This window comes from Necator americanus, chromosome II (assembly GCF_031761385.1).
Source record: "Necator americanus strain Aroian chromosome II, whole genome shotgun sequence".
Classification (NCBI taxonomy): domain Eukaryota; kingdom Metazoa; phylum Nematoda; class Chromadorea; order Rhabditida; family Ancylostomatidae; genus Necator; species Necator americanus.
The window spans coordinates 295,392-317,841 of record NC_087372.1 but is presented as its reverse complement, the minus strand read 5'-3'; the positions used below and the strand labels follow the sequence as shown (position 1 = coordinate 317,841).

At 39.2% G+C, this 22,450-nt stretch overlaps 2 protein-coding genes across 6 annotated transcripts; one reads left to right on the top strand and one right to left on the bottom strand.

The window, feature by feature from the left end:
* Positions 1–164: 164 nt before the first annotated feature.
* On the bottom strand, positions 165–9,247 carry RB195_016437 (uncharacterized protein; the record flags this gene model as incomplete). 3 transcript variants are annotated; one of them, XM_064182979.1, is made up of 22 exons in its annotated part: positions 337–472; positions 549–687; positions 1,042–1,109; positions 1,196–1,314; positions 1,370–1,528; positions 1,594–1,698; positions 1,756–1,806; positions 1,876–1,974; positions 2,032–2,112; positions 2,173–2,287; positions 2,546–2,621; positions 2,910–2,991; positions 3,070–3,110; positions 4,014–4,116; positions 4,403–4,508; positions 4,606–4,710; positions 4,761–4,834; positions 5,477–5,565; positions 5,641–5,822; positions 6,189–6,302; positions 6,933–7,018; positions 9,236–9,247. In XM_064182979.1, 22 exons carry the CDS (start codon positions 9,245–9,247, stop codon positions 337–339), a joined length of 2,142 nt encoding a protein of 713 aa, XP_064038858.1. The 3 variants fall into 3 exon arrangements, with proteins under 3 accessions (XP_064038860.1, XP_064038858.1, XP_064038859.1); XM_064182978.1 differs by lacking the exons at positions 3,070–3,110; positions 4,014–4,116; positions 4,403–4,508; ... (5 more) ...; positions 6,933–7,018; positions 9,236–9,247 and adding exons at positions 165–199; positions 251–289 and having other exon boundaries at positions 369–472; positions 2,910–2,973; XM_064182977.1 differs by lacking the exons at positions 337–472; positions 549–687; positions 1,042–1,109; ... (8 more) ...; positions 2,910–2,991; positions 3,070–3,110 and adding an exon at positions 3,853–3,905.
* A 1,200-nt stretch (positions 9,248–10,447) lies between these two features.
* Positions 10,448–22,146, top strand: RB195_016436 (uncharacterized protein; the record flags this gene model as incomplete). 3 transcript variants are annotated; one of them, XM_064182975.1, is made up of 13 exons in its annotated part: positions 10,448–10,592; positions 12,121–12,194; positions 17,941–18,039; positions 18,118–18,267; positions 18,329–18,476; positions 18,559–18,665; positions 19,483–19,554; positions 19,852–20,005; positions 20,082–20,224; positions 20,574–20,692; positions 20,757–20,886; positions 21,293–21,412; positions 22,078–22,146. In XM_064182975.1, the coding sequence occupies 13 exons, from the start codon at positions 10,448–10,450 to the stop codon at positions 22,144–22,146; spliced, it is 1,530 nt and encodes a 509-aa protein (XP_064038856.1). The 3 variants fall into 3 exon arrangements, with proteins under 3 accessions (XP_064038856.1, XP_064038857.1, XP_064038855.1); XM_064182974.1 differs by lacking the exon at positions 19,483–19,554 and adding an exon at positions 15,083–15,159 and having other exon boundaries at positions 12,121–12,231; XM_064182976.1 differs by lacking the exon at positions 19,483–19,554.
* Between the last annotated feature and the right edge of the window lie 304 nt (positions 22,147–22,450).

The following is a 22,450-nucleotide window of genomic DNA, read 5'->3' as shown; positions in this document are numbered from 1 at the left end:
AATAGCAACGAATGGATTGATGTGCAAGCTCTCGCAGAAGATCGAGAAGGTTGGGCAGAGCTATGCTCAAGGATGGCACACCTCGGCTAAGATGCGGGTATTCGCGTCGGGCGATGACATCAGCCATCCAATTAAATCAAGTAAGCAAGTCATTTAATCAACGTTCATGTTTGCATCGAATTGATATTGCACAAGTAGGCTGCAAATCTACTGTGAATATGTGAAACAAGTTAGAAGACGAATTTATTACCTAAAATTCGTCCTCTTGATCCTGAGTCTTCAATTTTACCTGACAATAGCTTCCATACAAGTTTGATCTATTCAAGCTACTACGAATCATAACAAAATTAAATCGAAAGCAGGAGTACCCAAAATTATCGCTAATTCGTCCGGACTCTCGGCTTCGTACGGACAAAACTCCTCCTTTGCTACGAAGGTTTCATGACGTTTACGAATGGAATCGTACGGAATCCTATATGAAAGTATGACCCATGGAGAAGTTGCCACAGAATGAAAATAAAAACTAAGAAAAAAAAAAAACAACATACAGGTCCGTTATAGGTGATATGAGGTTTCTTTTCACAAATTTTGAGAACGACGATACTCTTGAAACGGGTGCTAGCGTCGGTGTCACAGACTGTTCCTTCTCGAAATCGGGAGAGATCGGCGTTGGAAGCGACGACAATCCTAGGATACGCATCAGTCTAGGAAAGATGAGAACGAAAATGAATGAAATGAAAGTCGCCAAGAGATCGAATGTTATCCGAAACAAACTATGACGAAAAACTATATATATATATATATATATATATATATATATATATATATATATATATATATAAATGTATATATATATATAATCATAAAATCGAAATTACATGAGAGACAGTACAGTTGCGTAAGAGGCTGCACTCGAAGCGGGCATCGAGGAAGGAATCTTCCTAGCACCATTGGTGTTGGTTCCACCTCGATTCCAGCTGTTAGCTTCACTGCGCAGCTTTGAGCGCAGCCACTTACGCCAGATAGCACACTCTAACTAACCTGGTGAAACAGTTGTCAACTCATCATCTTCAGGGATCCGAGACAAATTCTCCATGAGTGATTCCGGTCTAGAAATGGATTTTTTTAGTGTTCAATCCCGGAATGCTGTGTATTATTTCTAGAAACATTTAAGAGAGATCGTTGTATCACTGACCTAGATGCCAACGGTAGATGATTCGTCAGTTTAGCGACCATTTCTTGAAAATGTTCAAGTGTAATGTCATAGAAAGACGAGTTTCCTATGTTATAAACTCCGTGTTCAAAGAAGCCAATCTAAGAATCAAAGGTTCGTTTATAAGCTTTCCCAAAGTAAACTTTACATGCTCACCTCTAATGCATCTTTGTGCGGTATTTTATTCACAACGACCGAATTGTTCAGTACCATATTCAAGAAGAAGTGCCTTAGATTAGCATTAGAACGCCACTGTGCCATCACCCTCGCATGAAGAGCCGTTGAAGCAACTGGTTGAGTGGGATCAACGTCCTTCTGTAACGAAAACATCAAAGACCACAGAAACAGAAGAAATCAACATCAAAATCTTGCATGTTGACCAAGTTCTTTTCTGATCCATAGTCTTTGCGATCAAATGCGCAATTACGGAATACCATAATGTTCTCGGTAAGTGTCCCAGTCTTATCTGACAGTATGTGTGATATCTGAGATATGGGATACTGCAGTCGATAAGTGAGAATCAAAAAATTTGTTTTTCAGACCTGTCCCAGTTCCTCAGGAATATTAAGCGATCTGCAGTCAATGGGGCGGTCCTACGAATATACGATTGAAAGAAACAATAAGACAAAACTGCATAACTTCCTGAATGTGTAAGAACACACCGAGTCTCTATCGTATAGTTCAATATCTTGACTGAGGAAATATATCTGCGCTGCTTTGATGATTTCAACGGTGATGTATAGCGAAATAGGTACGATAACCTAAGGGTAACTAATCAAAAAAAAACAAACATTCAAAACAATTTATGATTACCTCACCTGATAACAAATAATAAATGTGCCTACATTATATAGCCCATCAAGAACTGGAGCCGGCGAGTTCCACACAATGAATGGATCCTTCAATAGTATTTCTAACCGAATGGTATAGTAAGTTACTAGGTAGGAAATCAAACTTACTGGTACGAATCCTGTACCGTCTTTCGGCGGTGGGTGATCACGGGACCAAAAACCAGACATTAAAGAGCTTCCGAAAACCATTACTGCAAGAATTACCATGCAAACGATGATGAACCTATAAATTGATGCATATTCTACAATGAACATTCCAACTTCTAAGACTTATAGTTTGAGGAATGGAGGAACATTTAAATTATATCGAGGTGCTGATTCTGTATGCGTTGATTTGCTTTTATAAAAACCACACGTGCAAATAGGTTTGCATATTTCTGGAGAGGGTATTACTCAGATGTGAACTACATGAATTTATTAAAGACTAAGATCACACAGGATGGGATGGATCAAAAAACAATGTCGTTTAATGCCCACTTACTTATTCGTAAGCTGCTCAATCCCGGAGACTTTATGAGGTGCACGGCCATTGTTCATCATGACTTTCGTGTCATGACCTTAAAAAAAAGGCTGTCAGCAAGAAGTAGCTAACTCAAATATCATAGAACAAAATAAAAAAAAATAAACAAGATAATCAGAACAGATCTCCGCTGCAAAGATAGAGACCATGGAATTACTATCACTACTATTTTCTGCTACAGTGTACATTGCTGGATTTAACGTTGTAATGAGATCAAATCGGTTAGAAAATAAAAGTCTGCAATGCATGGTAAAATGGCAATAAACATATAAGTGCTACTTGAACCAAAAAATAGAAATCCAGTTGCGCACAAGAAGTAACTTACCTGCGTATAACACTATCCCTTCGATGAAGGTCGTGTTGCGAAGGCGACTTCCACGCAAGAGCATGTTATCCTTAGTGATCACCTCGAATAGTCCCAAAAAAAAAAAACGATAATTAACTACTTATGGGATGCAAGGAGAACATAACAACCAATAACTGACGTATTTTAAATATGTTGACCAACTAACGTCCGAATAAGAAACTGAAACTATTTTGGCTTTTCCACTGCAACCAATCAAATGCGACCAGACGGCTACGTATTCACAGAACTAATTATTACACACCTATATTCATCCAATTTCTTCGTGTACAGCAAGCACATAGTAGGGTCAAAATGACACGAAGCGCGGGGCAGTAGCGTGAACCGCTGCGTTCGAAGTAATGGAATGTAGCGGGTAGGGTTGGGAGAGGACCCTTGCTACCACCATTCATCGCTGCAGTTCGCGACGGTCCCGCTTCGATTCCAATTCTCCACTGCGCTGCTTCAAGAGCGGCACCGTATTTCACGTCATTTAGACCTTACTATATGTACTTACAATCTCTGAGGAAAGCGAATGAACACGATGTAGGTTTGAGAACGCACGTAGAACAGAGATGTGTATGTAACATTCTATGGTTATAAAGAATCGAGTCTCCGCAGTGTTTCTGAGAAGGAGAATTCTAATAGGAATTCTAACAGGCACACGATCACAAAGGGTAACCATGAAAATTTTCACGAAAAAAGGGAGAAAAAATCGACATCTACCAACTAAAATGTGAGAGGCACACTATAACCAAAAGAAACTAATGGAAAACATCGAACTTAAAGACTACGTGATCATACAGGCGCGCAACATCTTAGAAAAAAGGACGAAGAACAAAAAAAGAACGAAAGAAGAGCTCCGAGAAGCCCATCCTGCACTATGGAGACGATCAGCGCATGCCTTTACCAGAGATGCGATACGTCACCGCGATACAGCATGTTTTACCTCGACAGTAATTACTAATTGAAACATACCTATGAAAACACTGTATGAAACAAAATTAACGGCAAACAGTGCTGCTGCTCCTTATTTAGGAGCCTGAGGATAGAAGTACATGCGGTAGCAGAATAGAAATGCCAAACCTGGTTGATACTCTATTTTCGCACGGATTGTATAGATGGCTGGATCAGGTGGCTCACAGAATACCGTACCAGTAAACTGTGAAGGTGTGAAGTTTGACTCTGGCTGAAATGTTGGGTTAAGTGAAGATGAAGTATCTTCTACGCGCTTTTCTGAAGGATGTAAATCTTTTTGAAAAGTATTTGGACAAGAATGTTGCAAATTATTTGTTATTTGCAACATTCTTGTCCAAATATTTGCAAATTATTTTTTTTTTCAATAAAGAATTTTTTCAATAAGTAAACTTTTCAATAAAAATAATTCAATCTAGGAAATATATGCCGACAAGCTACTTTCTGTAAAATTACTGACCAGCAAAAAAAAAAAAAAAAAACAAAATGTAGGTGCACACCTGTGAAAACGAAACGTACTGCCGCGGTACAAGTCTTTGCTTCAATGACGTTTCACCGTCGAGATTGCACGTCTCAACATAACAGGTGCCGTTCTCATCAGAAGATCTGATGCATACATGATAGTAATATGTGGATTAATCTATGGAAAGGATCTACTAGTTTTTTTTTTTTTTTTGCTTAATTGATAGGTTGGAAACGCAACCTCAGAAAGAGCACATCGGCTGGTATATCTTGCTCATTCGAAACGTGCACGAAATCGCCAACAAGTATATGTTTCCAGTGCATTTTCCGGAACATCTGACGTTCGCTGAAGAGAAGAAAATTGAGAGAGGTAAAAAAGGCCGACATTGAGCTCACCGATCCCACACATGGCATGTCCTCTTGTTGATTTTGTTGTCGTAGCGCCAGCGTCTTAAATCTTCAAAACCATCCTGTAAGTCAGAATACAGAGTGTAACTAATAGAATCTTGTGTTTTCATAAACAAAATCATAGTTGTCACAACTATTTTGGTAGTGTTGTTACTGAAACGAGAGGATTGAATCACTCTGTCCAGGATTTTAGATATTGTAAATGATGGTGCGATAAAGGAAGGAAGAGCCTTCAAAACCCAATCTAGCGGCGATATGAACTGTTCTAAGATCACATCACCGCTGGAAGATCCCTGTTCCCAAGGTTAACATAGCTTCAACATCAGCAAGCAAGGACGAAAAAAGTCGATGGGGGCAGAGTCTAATCTCTTGTACGAGTACTTTATCTCTCTCAGTCTTTTTGGATGTTGCAAAAAATTGCCAAATCGAATGCTACGCTGATCGCAACGTACCGGTTAGCATCTGGACGTTCAAAAGTTGCTTGTACTTAATGTCGGACCAATAGTTCACAGTAATGACCCCTGATAAACTATACCAACAGTTTGTAAGTACCAGTTGATAATGTCGAAAGAATAGTCTTGAAGTCATGAACAAATGGAAAAAGTGCTCCCGATTATTCCTATACTTGGAACAAAAATTTTTTGTCATTGACGAATTCCAAATAGGTGGAAGGAAAAGATTAAAAGTGAGCAATAATTGTTTACCTTTATAAGTGTTGTACCGAGAACAAAGCTAATCGGGACCAATCCAAGAATCTTCGTATAAGCTCCAAATAAAGGACAGAAATTAAGGACTGAAAGATAAAAGAAATGAAAAAAAAGCCCAACAAGAGGGAATGCCTGAACTACTGTTAATGATATGAACAAACCTGCTATGAATAAGAAATAGATGTTAGCATATTTCGTACATATTTGATGAATGATATTGTACGGAATAAACGTAAGAAGGCTGTACTTTGTCGTTGTTATGGAGTTGTCAGTGAATTGACGAAAATTAGCGAGATCGTAGCGTGGTTCATCGAACAAGTGATTCGGCTGTACCATGCGAGATCTGATGAATTCACGGAAAAGTTACAGAAGTATTTGTTACTCCAGAGAATAAAAATTAGGATGAAAATTGAAAATGACAGATGAAAATCACAACTAAATGTTATGCTGCACCATGTATCGTACGTACAGTATGAGTAATGTACTCTGTAGTGCAAAAAAGCTACTAACAAGAATCTGTTAGCATCGCACAGGCACTCTAAAACAATTTTGGTCCAATTTCTACCTTACTATTTGTTCAAGGGAGCAATACCTTTACTTGACATCGTCATCATAAAAGAAATGTATAAAGACGAACTCAAAATGAATTCATCACTATACTTTTCAAACACATTTATAACGTTATCATTAAACACTCATTAGAGCTCACCCTTTTGCTCTGCTGCTGCGACCGCGGAAAACGCTGACTGGATTGTGCAGCGGAGCAGACGGTGGGATCCACTGTGACGAGGATCGTTTGTGAGTATGTCTGGCGACGATCATACTAAACTAAGATCTACTATGTTCAGGTTTATTTTCCCCCCGAGTAACCAAATGAATAAACTGAAAGAAATTCAACGATGAGCAGAAGAAATACGTTACAACAAAAGGCATTCCAGCCATGGAATTGCTGTTTGTTTGCGTCTCCTCAGCAAATATCATCGTTCTGCATGTGTTATTCATACAATGACTTAGTCATATTTGGTCTCAGCTGCATGAGAAACAAAATCGGAAGGAAGGATTTAAAAAAAAGGACATAATATTCGTTTCAATGTTAAGTGTGAACTCCTTAGGTGCCTATGATGATGATCATGAGTAATGCAGTAATTAACAAACAGTTTTTTTTTGTAGGCATAACCACTATCCCTATAACAGACACTTATTTGTAGCATCACACAAGTTTTTAACTAAAAATAACCTTTTCAAGACATTTCTGAAGGTAGGAATTGTCATGTTTTGAGTAACTAATGCCAAAAAAATATTAAAAAATTAGATTCCTCATCTAACAACGACAAAAAAAAAAGAAAAGAAGAAAGAAAAAGATCCCCAAAAACTTCGCAAGCAAATCACAAGCTACTCTAACAGCAAATCCGACCATACACTGATGATGAAATCGATTTGGAAGGTGACGCACCTTGACTGATAAGGGATGCCAGTCTTCTGGCGACATGAGGGCGAATGGCCACGGCTGGTCCAAAGCAGTAAATTAAAAAAGGTAATCTAAAGTTAATAATGTCATCAATGTTCCAGATCAAATGCCGTTTCTAATGACATGGCTGTTATTAGAGAAATTGAGTTGAGAAGAGTAGAGAAAGAAGTAATAACATCGTTGGAATTCATTGAGCTGACAGTTTGTAAATCGCAATACAGTCATGAAGAATTGCAGGGTTGCAATTATTCTCACAAATGGGAATTTCACAAATTTCTTGACAATCGGCCACCGCCTGCGCCGCTGCAATCTCCGGTAAGAGCCAGGTGCACTTATTGATATATAAATAAACAAATATATATACATATATATGAAAATTTCTGTCCTTTTTTGAGTCAAATCCTTAAGCAGCGCTTGAATCATATTATTTCAACGTTTGTGGTGGAAGATGTGCGCAGAAACGCCGGATAAAATGTAGTTGGGGAGCCAGTCAGTGGCACCTGGCGTCATTTCTCGAAGTAAATAACCAAATCTATCGGGGCCCTAAGGCGTAAGTATTAGTCTTAGAGGATCTATGACATGTAAGCTAAAGTTACTAAGAGAAAAAAAAGGAAGTTAGAGCGTAGGAAAATAAGGACGCCACTGAGTGCTACCCCCGCAACTACGTTTTCCCCGAAACGCCTCTTCTAGAGAATATTGTCCGCACAATTAAACGGTGAAATAGTAATACCAAATTCAAAACCTCTCATGATAAGTTGTAAAGAAAGAATTGTTTTTCGTTGCCACAGAGAAAAAAGTCTCTTCAAAAATGTTTTCTCTTGTTTACAATTCACTTCAGAAGTTGGAAGGATCTGGTAACTTCGGCGCTAGAATACTTGTTAACTTCGACTTTAGCTACAAACCACACATTTCCGCGGACTATAGTAGGGTTAAAACGACACGAATGACGGTACAGTTGCGAAAAGCTGCGCGCAGAGTTAAGAGCCGCGCAGGGGCACGGTTTGGCAGCTCTGCGGTTTTGGTAGTTACTGAGTAATCACGATAGTGCGCTCAATCGCGGCTCTTAACTCTGTGGGCAGCCTAAGCTACTGCGGTTGAAGCGACGCGGTGGCGTGTAGCGGATGGAATCGGGGTGGGACCATGGCAAAAAGCAGTGATGCGTGGTGCTAGCAAGTTCCCTCCTTGATTCTAACCGCTACGCTCCACTGCACCGCTTCAAGCGCAGCCGCTTACGCAACTGCGTGCTTCGTTCCTTAAAATATGGTGACTCTCCCCTAGTAAGTGGTTGCACAAGCACGAGAACTTGATACACTGCGATTCCCACCATTTTTAATGAGTTGTGATGGTTTGGACGTCGTATGAAATGTATGGGTCCATAGAACAGCTAGCATTCCGCAGATGAGTCGACTCGAACTACTTTTCCTCAGCGACTGACTTCACCTGTAAAGGATTTTTTGATTTTCAGAGGAATTTCTGCATGGAAGCAGGTTTCGCTCGCTTAGTTCCGTTTTTACTATCGTTTACTGTAATACCATTCTTTCCCAACCATACGAAATGAGTCCTTATACACTTGTAACTTCCGAGAACGTCCCTAATGCCATCACAGTCTTATTATTTTCTTGCTTTGTTGGAAAGCGTTTTCTCCAGTGAATCTTAGTGGTTCTTTTGTTTCTGAAGCGTTCCACAGAAACGGTAAACAAATAAACAGATGAACAAATATTAAAAGGTATTTAAAAGGTGTAGGTAGATTGGTTGAACGGTTCATTATCTCTAATTTGCCAGAGCACCACGGTTGCTCAAATAAGTAAAAAACACGAACACACTCTATTTCATATCTATAAGTTGATGAGAATTTGTTGCTATTGCTGTTCCCTGAGAAATATATAACTTCTACATTTTCCAATGACTACGCTCAAGAATCTTGCAGTGTTTTAAAGGATATCAGACTTTTGTTCCAAAATCTTCTCGCTTCTTTTCCAGAAGTCACAAGAAATAAACAATGCTGAGTTTAGAAGGTTTGAACCTCTGAATTTACTTCACCTTATTTCAAAGCGCTTCACTGATCCACCTCCTAACGGAATATAAAAATGTGAATGTGTGTCTTTTCCACATGTACGAAGAAAAGGCTGTGGAGATCTGGATCCATCATTTAAAGCTATATATCTACATAATTTTAGTGAGTAAAGCTGACGTGATAATCCATACAGAAAGTGGAGGATCAGTTACCGCTACTGCACTGTATTACCAGTGTACAAAAAAAAAAACAAGTGCCATGCTCCGTTACCTACTAGCTTGAGCATCTGGATAAAGAGTTTTGGTGAAAAATCCGTCATAGTACTCAAAGCTATACTTCATCTATGCAGTGTACTTATTAATTTTTATTTCGGTTGACGAATGAAGTAAATACCAACTGTCCTCTCCGGTAGACCTCAAGAAATCAGGAATATCAAGTAATGTACCCTTCCAAATGCTTCAAGTTCTAAAAATTACCGTTCTGTAATGGAACACCTCCAACAGCGAGACTAAGAGAGCCTAAAAGGTCAGTAGCTGCAGGTGTTTGTGGGTGTTCACTATACATTTTGCTCTCGGGAATCTAACTCTTGTTCTCGTTAGTTATCTCGGATGCAACAGTGCTGTCAGTGGCAAATCATTTGATTAATAATCCCGGAATTTGCAAAATTCTCCTACATCAACCCTCTCAAGAAAAGTATTATACTAGGTGAAGTAAAAAGTTCTGAGCGTTTTCGCTAGTTGCCTTTAGTGAACCATATCTATCATTATATTATGTTGACATTAGCACTTGTTATCTACCGCAGGAAGAGACAGCACCAGTCTTCTTTGGCAATAAATTGGGTTCCGGTTTCAGTAGAGTTTGTAGTTTCTTTTTACTCCTAAGAATCTCTGACTCAGACAAAGGATGTTCCATTTGTTTTTTTTTGTTTTCTTTATCTTCTTTTCTGGTGCACCATTGGTGTATGTGAATAAATAAATATCTGACAATACAAACATCACATCGGATCATACTGTACGGCGATTTCAAGGTGGCAACAATTTTTTCTCTAGAATCTCCAATTGCTAATGGAAATGAATAATCGGATCATGTTAAATGCAGTTTCTCTTGTATTATGCCTGTAAGGCTTCCAAATGTTTCCAAAGGTCCAGATGACTGACTTGTAATTTTTAGAAGGAGACTTCCTGATCATCATCCATCATTCAAATCAAATCCATCTGATCATTCCAAGCAAAATCTCATAATAGTATTTTGCGCAAAGTATGTGCTACGTTATTCGTAAGTTGCCGTCAAAAGGATCCTTTGAAAACACTTAAGGACAGTTCCTCCCCAAGGTTTGTCAAAAGTGCAAGTCTAACAGACGTGGGTACGACGGTATGACACGACATTTATGTTACAAACATATTTGTTACCAGTTCCGTGCACGAAATCGATTAAGTGAATCCGTAAAGTTAGATAAGGGAAAAGGGTCTTGTGCAGTCCCCTCTATATGACATCGAACGCGACAGCCTTAATCAGATTTAGGGCAAGGCCCTACGTTCTGTATTCACTAATTATTCTCGTAGTAATTATACCATTTGTACTTTACTTAGATGTTATCTCGCTTACAACTTTGAGTTCCCTTTTTACAATTGGTATGTTTTTTCTTTCAATTTATTGGCCACCCACACAAGTTATTTTTCACTCTTAGGATGTGTAGTTCAAAAATTTAGCAGTAGTACAATTTTTAGTACTACCTGTTTCCAGAAGCTTAGTCAATAATACTCTTCCATGCTACTGTGTAATAGCATGGAATTATGTAATACGTTGGACTCTTTTTCCAAATTCTATCTTCTATTTCGCCTCAGTCACCAATAGGTTCGGCTGTGATTGCAAGATCAATGGTTCAAAACCGCCGCAGTCCCAATCAAGCTCTTCATAACTTTAGAGTCGATAAACTGATACCAAACTTGTCTACGAGGATAAAGAGGCTGACTTGATAGTCACATCAACAAGTCCCCACAGGCCCTTGCAGAGGCCAGTTACACGTTCGTAAGGCTCGAACGGCTCTGAATTGAAGTGAATGTGGTGGCGCATCCCCTACAGGATTGATCGAAGCCGATGTACTTTATCCTTCAGCCTTCAGCTATCCACTCAGGCAGCATATCGCAGAATGACAACGTTTCAAACTACGAACAATCCTAAAAATGTTACTTCTCTTCTTCATTATTCTACTATTCGCGTTATGACAAAATAAGGATAGTAGAGTTCTACCACGGTACCATATGCCGTAGTAGAAAAGCTCGACTGCATGGAGAGAGAGCTGATCAGACGACTGATCGGCTACTTTTTGGCCGAGAGCATTTCATAACAAAGAAAATCATGCAGAAGTGTAGGTGGTGTGCCGGCGGAATACATCTGGAGAACATATTACCTCACATTTTAGAGCATTCTGAGAGAACAATTTTCGCTTTCGCATCATGCGAGAAAATTCTGGGAGTGATGGAAGAAAATCTGAATACACTCGGTTTTGATAGGCAATTCTAGCGAAACGAAACCTTTCCCAGAACACATATGGAGTAGCGAAGTATGGATAGATTCTCTTCGAGCTCTGGACGAAGATTTCAAACAATCAGGTACAACAAGCGTCGGCAAACGTGGGATAACCGCACTTAGCCGTAATATCCGATTTAAATCAAGAGTGGACAATTGTAATCTGGCCTGAAATTGCACCTAAATGGATTGTTAAAAAGAATGTTATGGTATGTATTCATACAAGGCGGATTTTTTTCGTTGCAGCGCTGATTTGTGCTTAATAGTTACAAATTCCTCACAATATGAGTTTCCTACAATTCTCCTACATCAACCCTCTCAAGAAAAGTATTATACTAGATGAAGTAAAAAGTTCTGAGCGTTTTCGCTAGTTGCCTTTAGTGAACCATATCTGACGATGTGAGGTAAGTAGTATTTCCTATTCGAAATGGAAACAGATATCAAAAATAGAAAGTGTGAAGTGTCAGGGAAATCGATCATTTATTTGTATGATAAGCATAATTTATAGAAAAGGACAAGTCTGTATGACCCTTAATTTGAAGCAAAGCGAAGAATAAAAGTACTGCCGAATAAAAAATTAAAATCTAGTTATTCCACGTGCAATTATCCACTACAACGCAACTATTCCAGATGCCTCAGTATGGCAACCTAAAGCGATCGACTTTCCGGCTCAACTAATCGATAAGAAGCCAAGAAAAGGAGAAGTCAGTGAATCTCCTCAATTCAAATGCACTTTTTCAGGTATTATTTCTTATCAAAATGCAAACAGAGGTATGATAAGGCAACTCAAAATGAGAACAACGTTTCAAGAGAAGAGTTAGGACCTTTTTCCTGAACACGCCTATTTTCCTACATCAACGATTCAATGTATTCTACTCTTAGTATCGCGAGGTTTCCTTTTTTTGCTAGGAAAAATGTTTAAATAAAGAGTCGAACATAACAGACAAATAGTTAAATAATAATAATTTAAAAAGCAGGCACGTGGATAGAAGTTTGTTCTAAAGCAGATGCAATAATTAATTGTTTATATGTAGCAAGAGGAGAAAAAACCAGTAGATCATATGCAATACGCGATACCTAGCAGGGTTGTTCCAACAATCTGCCACCTAATATGTCCGTGTGTTTACGAGAAAATGCACAATTTCCTCAGCGTCATCAAATACAGTTGAAATGATTTTTTATAACTCAAACGAAGGCATTTAGAAATTCTGAAGAAGATCTAATACTAGGCAAACTAGGCAAGGTCAGAGGCACCTTAAATGAGAAACACTCCGTGGAAGCCAAGTGGAATGGTCAGCAGTGAAACAAAACCATTCAGGCGCAGCACTGTGTCAGTAAATTATTGGCCGAACTGAATTAGGTGGACACCAGGAAACATGGAATACCTACCTATTGAGAAGAAATCTTAGCAAGCAAGAAGAAAGAATCCAGTGGACGAAATGAATAGAAAAGCGGATAGAATTATAGAAGAAAAAACAGTAGGAAACTTTCAAAACGTTCTCTATGTTATAGATTGTGGGTAGAAATATCGAAACAAAGTCAGATTTGAGAGCATACCTCTAATTTATACTGTTGTCCATGTCCATTCAGATCCCCCGATAGGCAGTTCATCTCATTCGACGAATCACAAGCAAGGGTGGGATGCGAGGGTGGCGCGTTGCAATAGAGGATGTAAGGAACCGCATCCCGCCGTCTGTTTACAGTGATGCAGGGAGAGATGAGCAGAACCACCCTCGTACTCATAATCTACGATATAGGTGTACTCCAACGAAAATCCATACCAAGCCAAGATTCATGGGGTGATGCCTTTAAGTTAAACTTACTGCGCTGTTCCCGCACTGCAACGTTCCACATCACAGAACGAATATTTTGCTCGAAATGAAAATCATTTCCCAAGTAATGTAGAGTCATCTATAACTTTCAATGTGCATGGGGAAATATTACAAAGGGACCATTCAATGAATCGATAGCGTCGCATTGGTGATTCATCGGATTCGTGATCACCATCTGCAAAACCACTTAACAAAATTTCATTAAGCCTATGAAAGTGATCAGAGTCTATGAAATCGATGGACAGGTCGACGCTACCACGCAAAAGTGGACCAAAATCCATTCCATCTGTCCCATTTTGTCTACATGCAAAGTTTTGTCGCAATCGGTTCATCCGCTGAAATTTGTTTACGAAATATGCATGCGTACATACCATCATGCAGACATTCCGCTTCATATCATGTTATGTAATAACGGGCTCTGTCTGTGTTCCTGTATCATGAGAAATATGAAACGAATTTGGGTTAGAGAATTTGTCCCGACAGGGTCCCATGGCGTCACGTTAACACATCGGCATCGGGAAGCAGTGGGTCCAGCACCGTCAGAAATTTGTAAGACGGTATCAAATTAATGCGCAGACACGACACTACATTTGTGTTGTTATGCTCCAAACGTCATCTTAGATTTGTGCAATGTCCATCTTTTATTGCTGCGCTGGAAGACATTTTCTCCACTAATTTTTTCATAGGTTTTTCCCTAGTAACCACTCACCTAGATTTTATCCTTGATTTCCTCCGCAATAAATATAATAGATAAATAGATAACATATATCTTCCTTTATATTTCAGGATAATTCAAATTTATCTCCATTAGAATTGCCTAACAACTACGTGAATCCAGTTTTGTTTGCTTCCTTCGCATTTATAAGAGTAAATGCACTACCTTTCATATTTCAACAGTACTTACACTTTACTCGGCAGCAAGGAGAGTTTCCTTCCGGGTTTAACTGGTGGGAGAATGTGGGCGTTTCCTACAATTTACATTTTACCTCTCAATACTTATAAGAATAAAGTTGAAAATAGTTTAAAGAGCCTAAACATCCCAGGTTAGTACTCCTCGATCTGGACGCTACCTGGTGGCGGCAAATACTGTGACTTTTTCGCTGGTGGGGAACGCAGAGAAATTCAAATTCAATCTATTTTTTGCAATAGGGACATCTATACAACTACCATAATTGTATGATGAGCTGTTGGAAAGTTTCATTTAAAAGTGCATGGTTTGCATGAAGCTACTGTGAAAACAAAAACAAATAGTGAATCAGCCCACTACCGTACAGCACGTTGCCATTCTACACACAAACGATGTTCCAAAGTCGGAAATTCGCGCTAAAGTCCCTGTTATCATTTCATCCACGTGCTATCATCAACTATACTCTGAGAAAAAGAATATTCGACCTTTTCATCACGTCTGCGACGCTGATGACTGTTGTATATTTTACATGTATTTCTCCATACTCTGTATCAGGTATGTTGCTCTCAAAAAGAAAAATTCATCCAAAAAATTACTCTTAGGATTAGCGCTACCGTAGGATTTTCAATGGAAATGATTTTAGTGCAGATCCTACAGAATGGACCAGATATAACATTTGAAAGCTGCGCCACGCAGAACTGTGGATATTCAATTCCACCAGTAATATAAGTAATAGTGAGATATTTTGAAGAAGACACTATTTTTTGTGATGACAAGGAAACAGCAAACTATGAGAATAAGCTATTTTGTTTCTCCAGTAGGTATTTATTTTTAATCTATGACCTCCTCACAGAAATCCCTTCTGTTGTGTCCAATATCCTCAACTCCTCCCTCATCCGGTCTAATAGGAAATTGGTGACTATTCGATATGTGAGTTCCTATAATGTCAAAGTCTATAATCTCAATCTTTCTCTAAAATAATGTTTGAAAAAAAAAGATGAAGGGCAAAATGCGAGAGGTTTGAAAGTTATCAGCTTTTGATGCGAGAATGCGTTCGACTTCTATTCAGAATAATGTGAAGTTTTTGAAAGCACAGAAGGAAGCGCGTAGAACCTATGCAATGTCCAGCCGAGAACAGCCACAACAGCGTACTAACTCTGTTTTTATCCTTCCAGTCACATCTTATGAAAACGTTGGTTGTCCTGAAGCGTTTTCACGCCATCAATCGGCGGTGTAGTCTCAGCAGATCTTAATACCGTACACCGCCAGTGGTTTATAGCTACCAGATTTAAAATGACCAACGGACGGATATAAAGGGGTAAAAACGAACAGTATCGGTCCCACAAATTCTCTTCCCTCAGTGATTCAAACGTTGTATTATTCATTTCGACTATCCCTCTAGAACTGTGTTCTGTTTTCACTGATAATCCACGTCATGGCAAGAAATCTATTGTGTCCATCTTCTTTGAAGAAAACTTTTAAAAATATATTGAAAAATCTCGTCTGATTTAGTCGTCACCGATTTTTTTCCATTAGAACTTCAACATACTTTTCTTGTTTTCTCTTTTACTGTTTAACTTTAGTGCGAATATTTCACGATTAAATGCAGCTATTGTTACTGCTTGCTGTTTTACTGACGTTAACTGCATGCATGCGAGAAATGTTGAAGTAGATATTGAGCAAGTCTGCGGCATCTCCGCTCTTAAATCATTATATTAATCCATAAATTCATTTGCAACTCAGACTGGTTTAAGAACAGCGTTAGCAGACATCTTCTATGTTTGTTTAGTCCTTCGCACAAAGCATAACAGAAACACCAGACTGATCACTTTGTTCTGCGAAGAAATGTTTACACCCACACTTCTGATGAAAAAAAACGCGTGAGATAAAGGTAGAAATTGTTGATTTTTTGGGTACACTGACTATCCTCAATCTAATTTCTGGAATAGTAGGCGGTTTTCGTCCTCTCTTCGGCACCCCCTACCTACAAATGTACGTGTCAAATCCATTTTTGTCACGAAAATCTGCTCACAACAGCAAGTCAAAAATACTGAGCACTCATCTACTTAAAGGGGCGGATGTGCAGTGCAGTCGGTAAGAGGTTACATTGTCTGCACGACCGATCGGAGGTTCAAATCCGCCCTAGCACCATTCAAGTGTTTCATCTCTCCGCGGTCGATAAATTGGTGCCAGACTGACTAGCCCCCGGCAGTCAATGTATAGGCCAATTACACGTTCGTAGAACTCAGACGGTTCTGAACTGAAGTGAACGTGGTGGTGCGTCCCAATAGGATTGATTAACGGCAGACACTTTATCCTCCTAATCTGCTGGAGATTTAGTCCACATTAGAATATAGTATTAGTCAATACTGCATCAGTGCGTAAATGGGAAGTCCCTCCATTTTGTTTAAAATGCAAACAACAACAATCACATGTGGAAGTCGCTGAATCAACACTCACAAAGGATAAAAGACAAAGTGTCTGACTTTGATCAATCCGCTTGGGAGCGTCAACGCATTCAATTCAATCCAGAATCGTTTGACGTGTGACAGGCCTGGTACCAATTTATCGACCTTGGAGGGGCGGAAGGCTTGGTTGACAATATCGTGGTTCCGAACTATCGATCGATCATGCAGTTATAGCGGGCCTCTTGGCGACTGGGCTACTCCCGTCCATCATGTTTGATAACAAAAACACTCGTATACGAATATTTGAAATATCATCGACACTCATATTTGCGCAAATTCATCAAGTACTTAAGAGTGGGAAATCTCTCTGCAAATGGCTCAAGTGACGATTATTATTTGTACCAGTATGCACCCACGTCAAATCAAGTGAAGCCACTACCCGAGAAGCGGTCCGTATTTATGTACTAATAAACCAACAGCTGAAAAAGCGATACAGTAAAGATGATGAGAGCTGGTACAGGGAGTAAACATAGGAGGAGTGTATGTATTAGGGTGAACACATGCAACAACAACACATGCAACTCATGCAGTTGTCACAGCCGTGAAGCCGTCTACAACATGTCATTCAATTCGCGGCAAATTCCCTTGTAGAACCATCGCACCAATCTCGTGCTATCGAATTAGTGCAGTGCTTTCTGGCAGCTACACACCACTTCGATGCCGTAGATACGTTTCATCCCATTTTACTGTTTTCTGGAACACAAATCGACACCGCAGTGGGACCTCTCAAGATAGAAGCACTGAGGTGAATTGGAGCCCGTCTCATTACTTAAGGCTTTTTTCGTAAGAAAAAACACACCCGGATACACATATACATACACATCTACAGATAGACTAGGCTCGTTATTGCAAAGCATGATGTATGGAAGTAATTGATATAATTCCTTCTTTCCAAGTGATTCAAATTCCGCTTATTGTGTTTACTTTCTGTTTTTTTTGAATCGACAAAGGAAACTATGGAAAATCCACCTTCATCCAGATCAGGTCCAAACGTTATCTGACATAGGATTATCAGTTCTTTAGTGCCACAGTCCTAGAATGTGGGGCTTTTTCATCTTCGTTCGCTTCACTCTCATTTTGTTCGTTTTGTTTTGCTCGTTTCCGTCACCTTCTCACTTGACCATAAGACATCTTACAGTCTGGATCTTGATCTTTTATCTTCCGTTCTTAAACCTTCAAAAAATTTCTTCTCATCAGTTTTAGGCCGTCGTAAGTGCGTGTAATGTGCCAACTGTTATTTCAGGGAGCAGAGGAAAGGAAGCAACACGAAAAGCCGGTGAAATTTTTACGAAGACCGGAAACAGCGCATATCGAATGTGATAGAGTTTTGCGCGATGAAAAGGTAACAAGAGTCAACTGCATAGTAATAGGAATCTCGTCATCGTAGTGATGCAGTGAAAAATTAAAACCGTTCTTAAAGGGATACGTGGAGACGGTTGCAAAAAACCGCACAACATTGGTCGTTCATGACTTTGATATGACATGTGCCGCTCTGCGAAAACGGATATTCCCTCCAAAAAGACTACGTCCACTGAAGTTTGGCATTGCTTTCGCAAGGATTGTATATGAGGTGGGGAAAATCAGTGGAAAATGTTTTGATTTTTTTTTTTGTAACATGGAAAAGGTTTCAGAGCTATGAATTCATTGAGGATGAGCTTAGATCAAGTTATCATCAGCAGAACGTGTTCTGCTATTCGATCGATATCAAAGCTAGTGAACTCTTCAACTCTCGTATTAAGATGTTAGAAAAGTGCTTCCCAAATGTTGTTGTCACCACCGGTTAGTGCACATTTACATACTCATATTGACGTTTATTCTCAAGTTGAAATACTTCAGAACACAATAAATTATGCACTTTCAGTGAGCTTCGATATCAACAGTAGTGGAAGATTTATGAACCACGCGTACTATGAATGTCTTAAACTGCTAGTCGATTTCCAAGGATGGGGATATGTGCTGCTAATGCAGGTCTCAATTTCTCACACGAACAACATGCATTGCACCAGCTAAATTGGGAGCCATTTCAATGTGGATTTGTTGGCAACTTCACGATGACCATCACCCCACGAATCTGGGTAGTACGGATTTCAGGTGGGGTAGTGCAGGTCCGGATGGGTTTTCGGCGAATCGCAGGCGAGGTTGGGCGGAGCGCAAACGCTGCGCACTGCAGCAAAGCGGTCATAGGAAACAGTATTCCGGGGTCGTCCGTTTCCACAGATAGAGGGAGAAATGGACGGAATCACACCCCTCTCCATAATCTACGTTCCCGTACGCGAATACACCACCTAAAATCCGTACCACCTCAGATTCGGGGGGGATGCCTTTAAGGTTGATAAACTAGCCTATACTATATCGTCCCATTGTGTCATTTACAACGGGAGAACCGTTCCTGTAAATCTTATGTTATCCTCAAAGGAGAAAAGGTTTCCGGCTTCCACAGCTTCGCAAATTTAGCTGGTGCAAATAGCACGTCATGTGTGCCATCCAAAGGAGATGAGTCGTACTCTGATAAAATCCTCATCAGCGGAACCCAGGTAATTGTCGGGAAAATTTGTTCAGAATGTGAAAAAATAGGCGGAATTTTGGAAGAAAGGAAACGGAAAAAAGAAAAGAAAGTATAGTGGTACATTTTCTCTTTCTCTGATTTTCGACGAAAAAATCTCAAACGATTATTCCACAATAATCATGCCTTCTCACCTCCGATCACCATACTATATTAAAATTATTCTCCTTGTGTCAATGTCACCCAATTATTCTATTATTTTCTCCATCGTCGACTATTCAGGAAAAGAACCAACGTTTTCACTTCTTCGTCTATTTTCTTCACCAAAGCATCCCATCGGAAGAACATGCACGTGTACGCACAGTATAAGTTATTACAGTAGTGAAGAATAAGAGCATAATCACCATTCTAAGCTATCCCAGAAAAATTAAGTAGGAGTATGAGCGATAATCGTCGCACTAATGAAATTGTGTTGTATTCGGGCAGAATTCGACTTCGTCTGAAGTTTAGTGCACAGTCGTGAGGAATGAAATATGTCCGGAATCCGTTGATGAAATTTCACCAGGATGTTGAGTAGTATCTTCAAAAAGAAGAAGATAAAAAAAGAAAGGAGTTGTGCAGTGCATTATGGTCAAATTTTGCTCTATTAAGAACTACGATGTCATGATAAAGACGGTATACGAGACTGTTGCAATCCTCAACACATTAGAAGGCGCCAATGATGTCCACATTAGACCTTGTGAGGATTATCGGTGGGATCACTCAGCGAAATGGGATGCACGCTCATTGAAACTTTATCGTAACGGTGAGTGTCAGACGGAGGTGGTTTTCTCTTCGAAGGTTTTTTTTTTTGTTTCGATCCTATGGTTTTCATTTCCCAGAGACACTGGCTACACCAAAACAACTAAATGCTACGTTAACGATGGCAAGAGGTGCTGTACATGCCTCATTATCACGTGCTGCAGTCGAATGGATGGTGAACACTGTTGACCTGACCGTGCTTCTTGATCAACTTAACACTGGTGTGAGTTTAGAACTACGCATTTTTAGTCCACCTAACCGTGAATGAGATTGACGCACCGAACAGTAAAGAATTCTTCGCAAGAAAACGAAAAAAAAAAGCGGATCCATGTTTTGTTCGGTTTCTGGCGAAGAACTACCGTGGCTACTGTATCTTCGCCTAAAAGGTGAATAAATATTGATGTAACAATCAGCACTCTTCACCAGAGCTTCTGGTAGACTCCGGCACGATAGAAACGTTAGCAAATAAAGTCAACTAACAATCCTCCGTAGAACCTGTCAAAGATCAATACATGCTTGCTTCCGTAATTGCTAGTTAAAGTGTTAGTTGTTCTATGATGTTCAAAGTTCAGAAGCACGGAATTGATGAGGTTCTAATCCCGACTCTTCAAGTGAGCGAAATTTTCGACATGCCTGGCCGATTCACGGCGGAATGCGTGAAGAAAGGACATGTTATAGGTTTCATAACGAGGTTCGTTGAGTAACTGATGTTAATCCACACAGCTTTGAGTGAACTCAAGCAAAAAATAATTTAGAATAGAGATATGGGCTTACGATAAACTCACAAGCATGTGTGGCTCTAAAAAGTTCCGTCATGCTGTTTGTATATACGGTATCGAAGATCTCTCTTGGCTCTCTAGGCATCCGAAGATTATAGCAAATAAGGCAAGTTAGCCTTAAAAAGGTGGTATTACGGCATAAAATACAATACAATTTGAACAAGGAAGTGAATAGATGACTCCACTAATCGTTTTCTCTGTATCTTCTTGATGTTCAATAAAAATTCTTTTCGGAAAGATGACACCTAAAGAAGGTGTAATTAACGCTATTAAAATTACTATTAATGATTTAGTTATTACTATTATTATTTATTTATTTATTTATTTATTATAAATATATAATATTGATAATTATATTATAATTAAATAAAAATAATAATAATTACATTATATTAATGATTATATATTATTATTAATTTTTTATTATTAATAATTCATTTTAATAACTATTAAAATAAGAGCAAAATACCTCAATACTCATTAGAGAAAAAAACTCAAGACCTTATTTTTAGATGATGTCAAACTTCGATTACTCCATTGTTGACTGCATGCATGAGCTCATATTCAATAGAACCCATCTTGGACAGGTCAACGATGCACTAAACCTTACCATTTACGAAAAGCAGCCATATGTAAGTTGATCAAAATGCACGTGCACTATATAGGGTAGTGCACATGAAGTGCGACAAGCTATGGAAAATCCAGAGACGCGGTGATTCCTTGAGCGAAAGAAACCGGTAAGGACACTGACTAGATCTTCCTGCAAAATTGGGCGCCAGCTCACGGCGCAAAGAACACTGGGGTGGTGTGAGACAAATCTTCCGGATTTCTGGACGAAGGTGTTTGGCCGTAAAACTGGCCCGATCTCAATCTTTTGGATTCTGCTGTCTGGTCGATCCTAGAGCAAAAAAGCTAGTCTTTTAAGCACAAGTCGCTGAATTCGCTGAAAGGAGCTCAGGATGAGGCATGTGTACTGATCGCGCCCATCGCATCAAAAACTCCCGGAAAAGATTGGATAGTTGTATTGAAGCTAAAGGCGGTCATTCTGTATGTGATTTGTGAGAACTTACGTAGAATTCTCTGACCATTGAATTAAAAAAAATTTCCTATATGAATTAGCTCATTCAAACAGTTCTGCACCATTATCCTGCCCAGATTTCTCAACTACAGGGTTGAAAAATAAGTGCCTGCTGTTTTCTTAAAAGTATTAAATAACAATTTAAGAAGATCAATTCAGTACTGACTTCACTTTATTTCTGTTCAGAAAATATTGTGATGTGTTGCATTTTTGTTTTAGGTACGTTATCACAAAAATCGAATTCGGCCCGATCCAAAATTCAAGCTCGATTGCAGTTTCGGAATCTGACGAAACTACGGTGAAAACGAAACAGCTCCTTTGAGCACGCTAATTAAGATGTTAGCACCTATTTATTTATCGACGTTTCGTCGTTGAAACAGCAGTAATCCTCACTCATAATACCTGGAGAACTACGTGGACATCATTGCTGAACTTATGCTCACTATTCTTAGTTCTGTTTTGATTTTTTGGTAATATTGTTGAGATCCGAGCCTTCAATAGAAATAGAATTTTTTTGGTCCACTCACATTTTCAGCATATTCGAACTTTCACCTTCTTTATCTTGACAATTCTTTCGCTTTCGCTTTTTTCG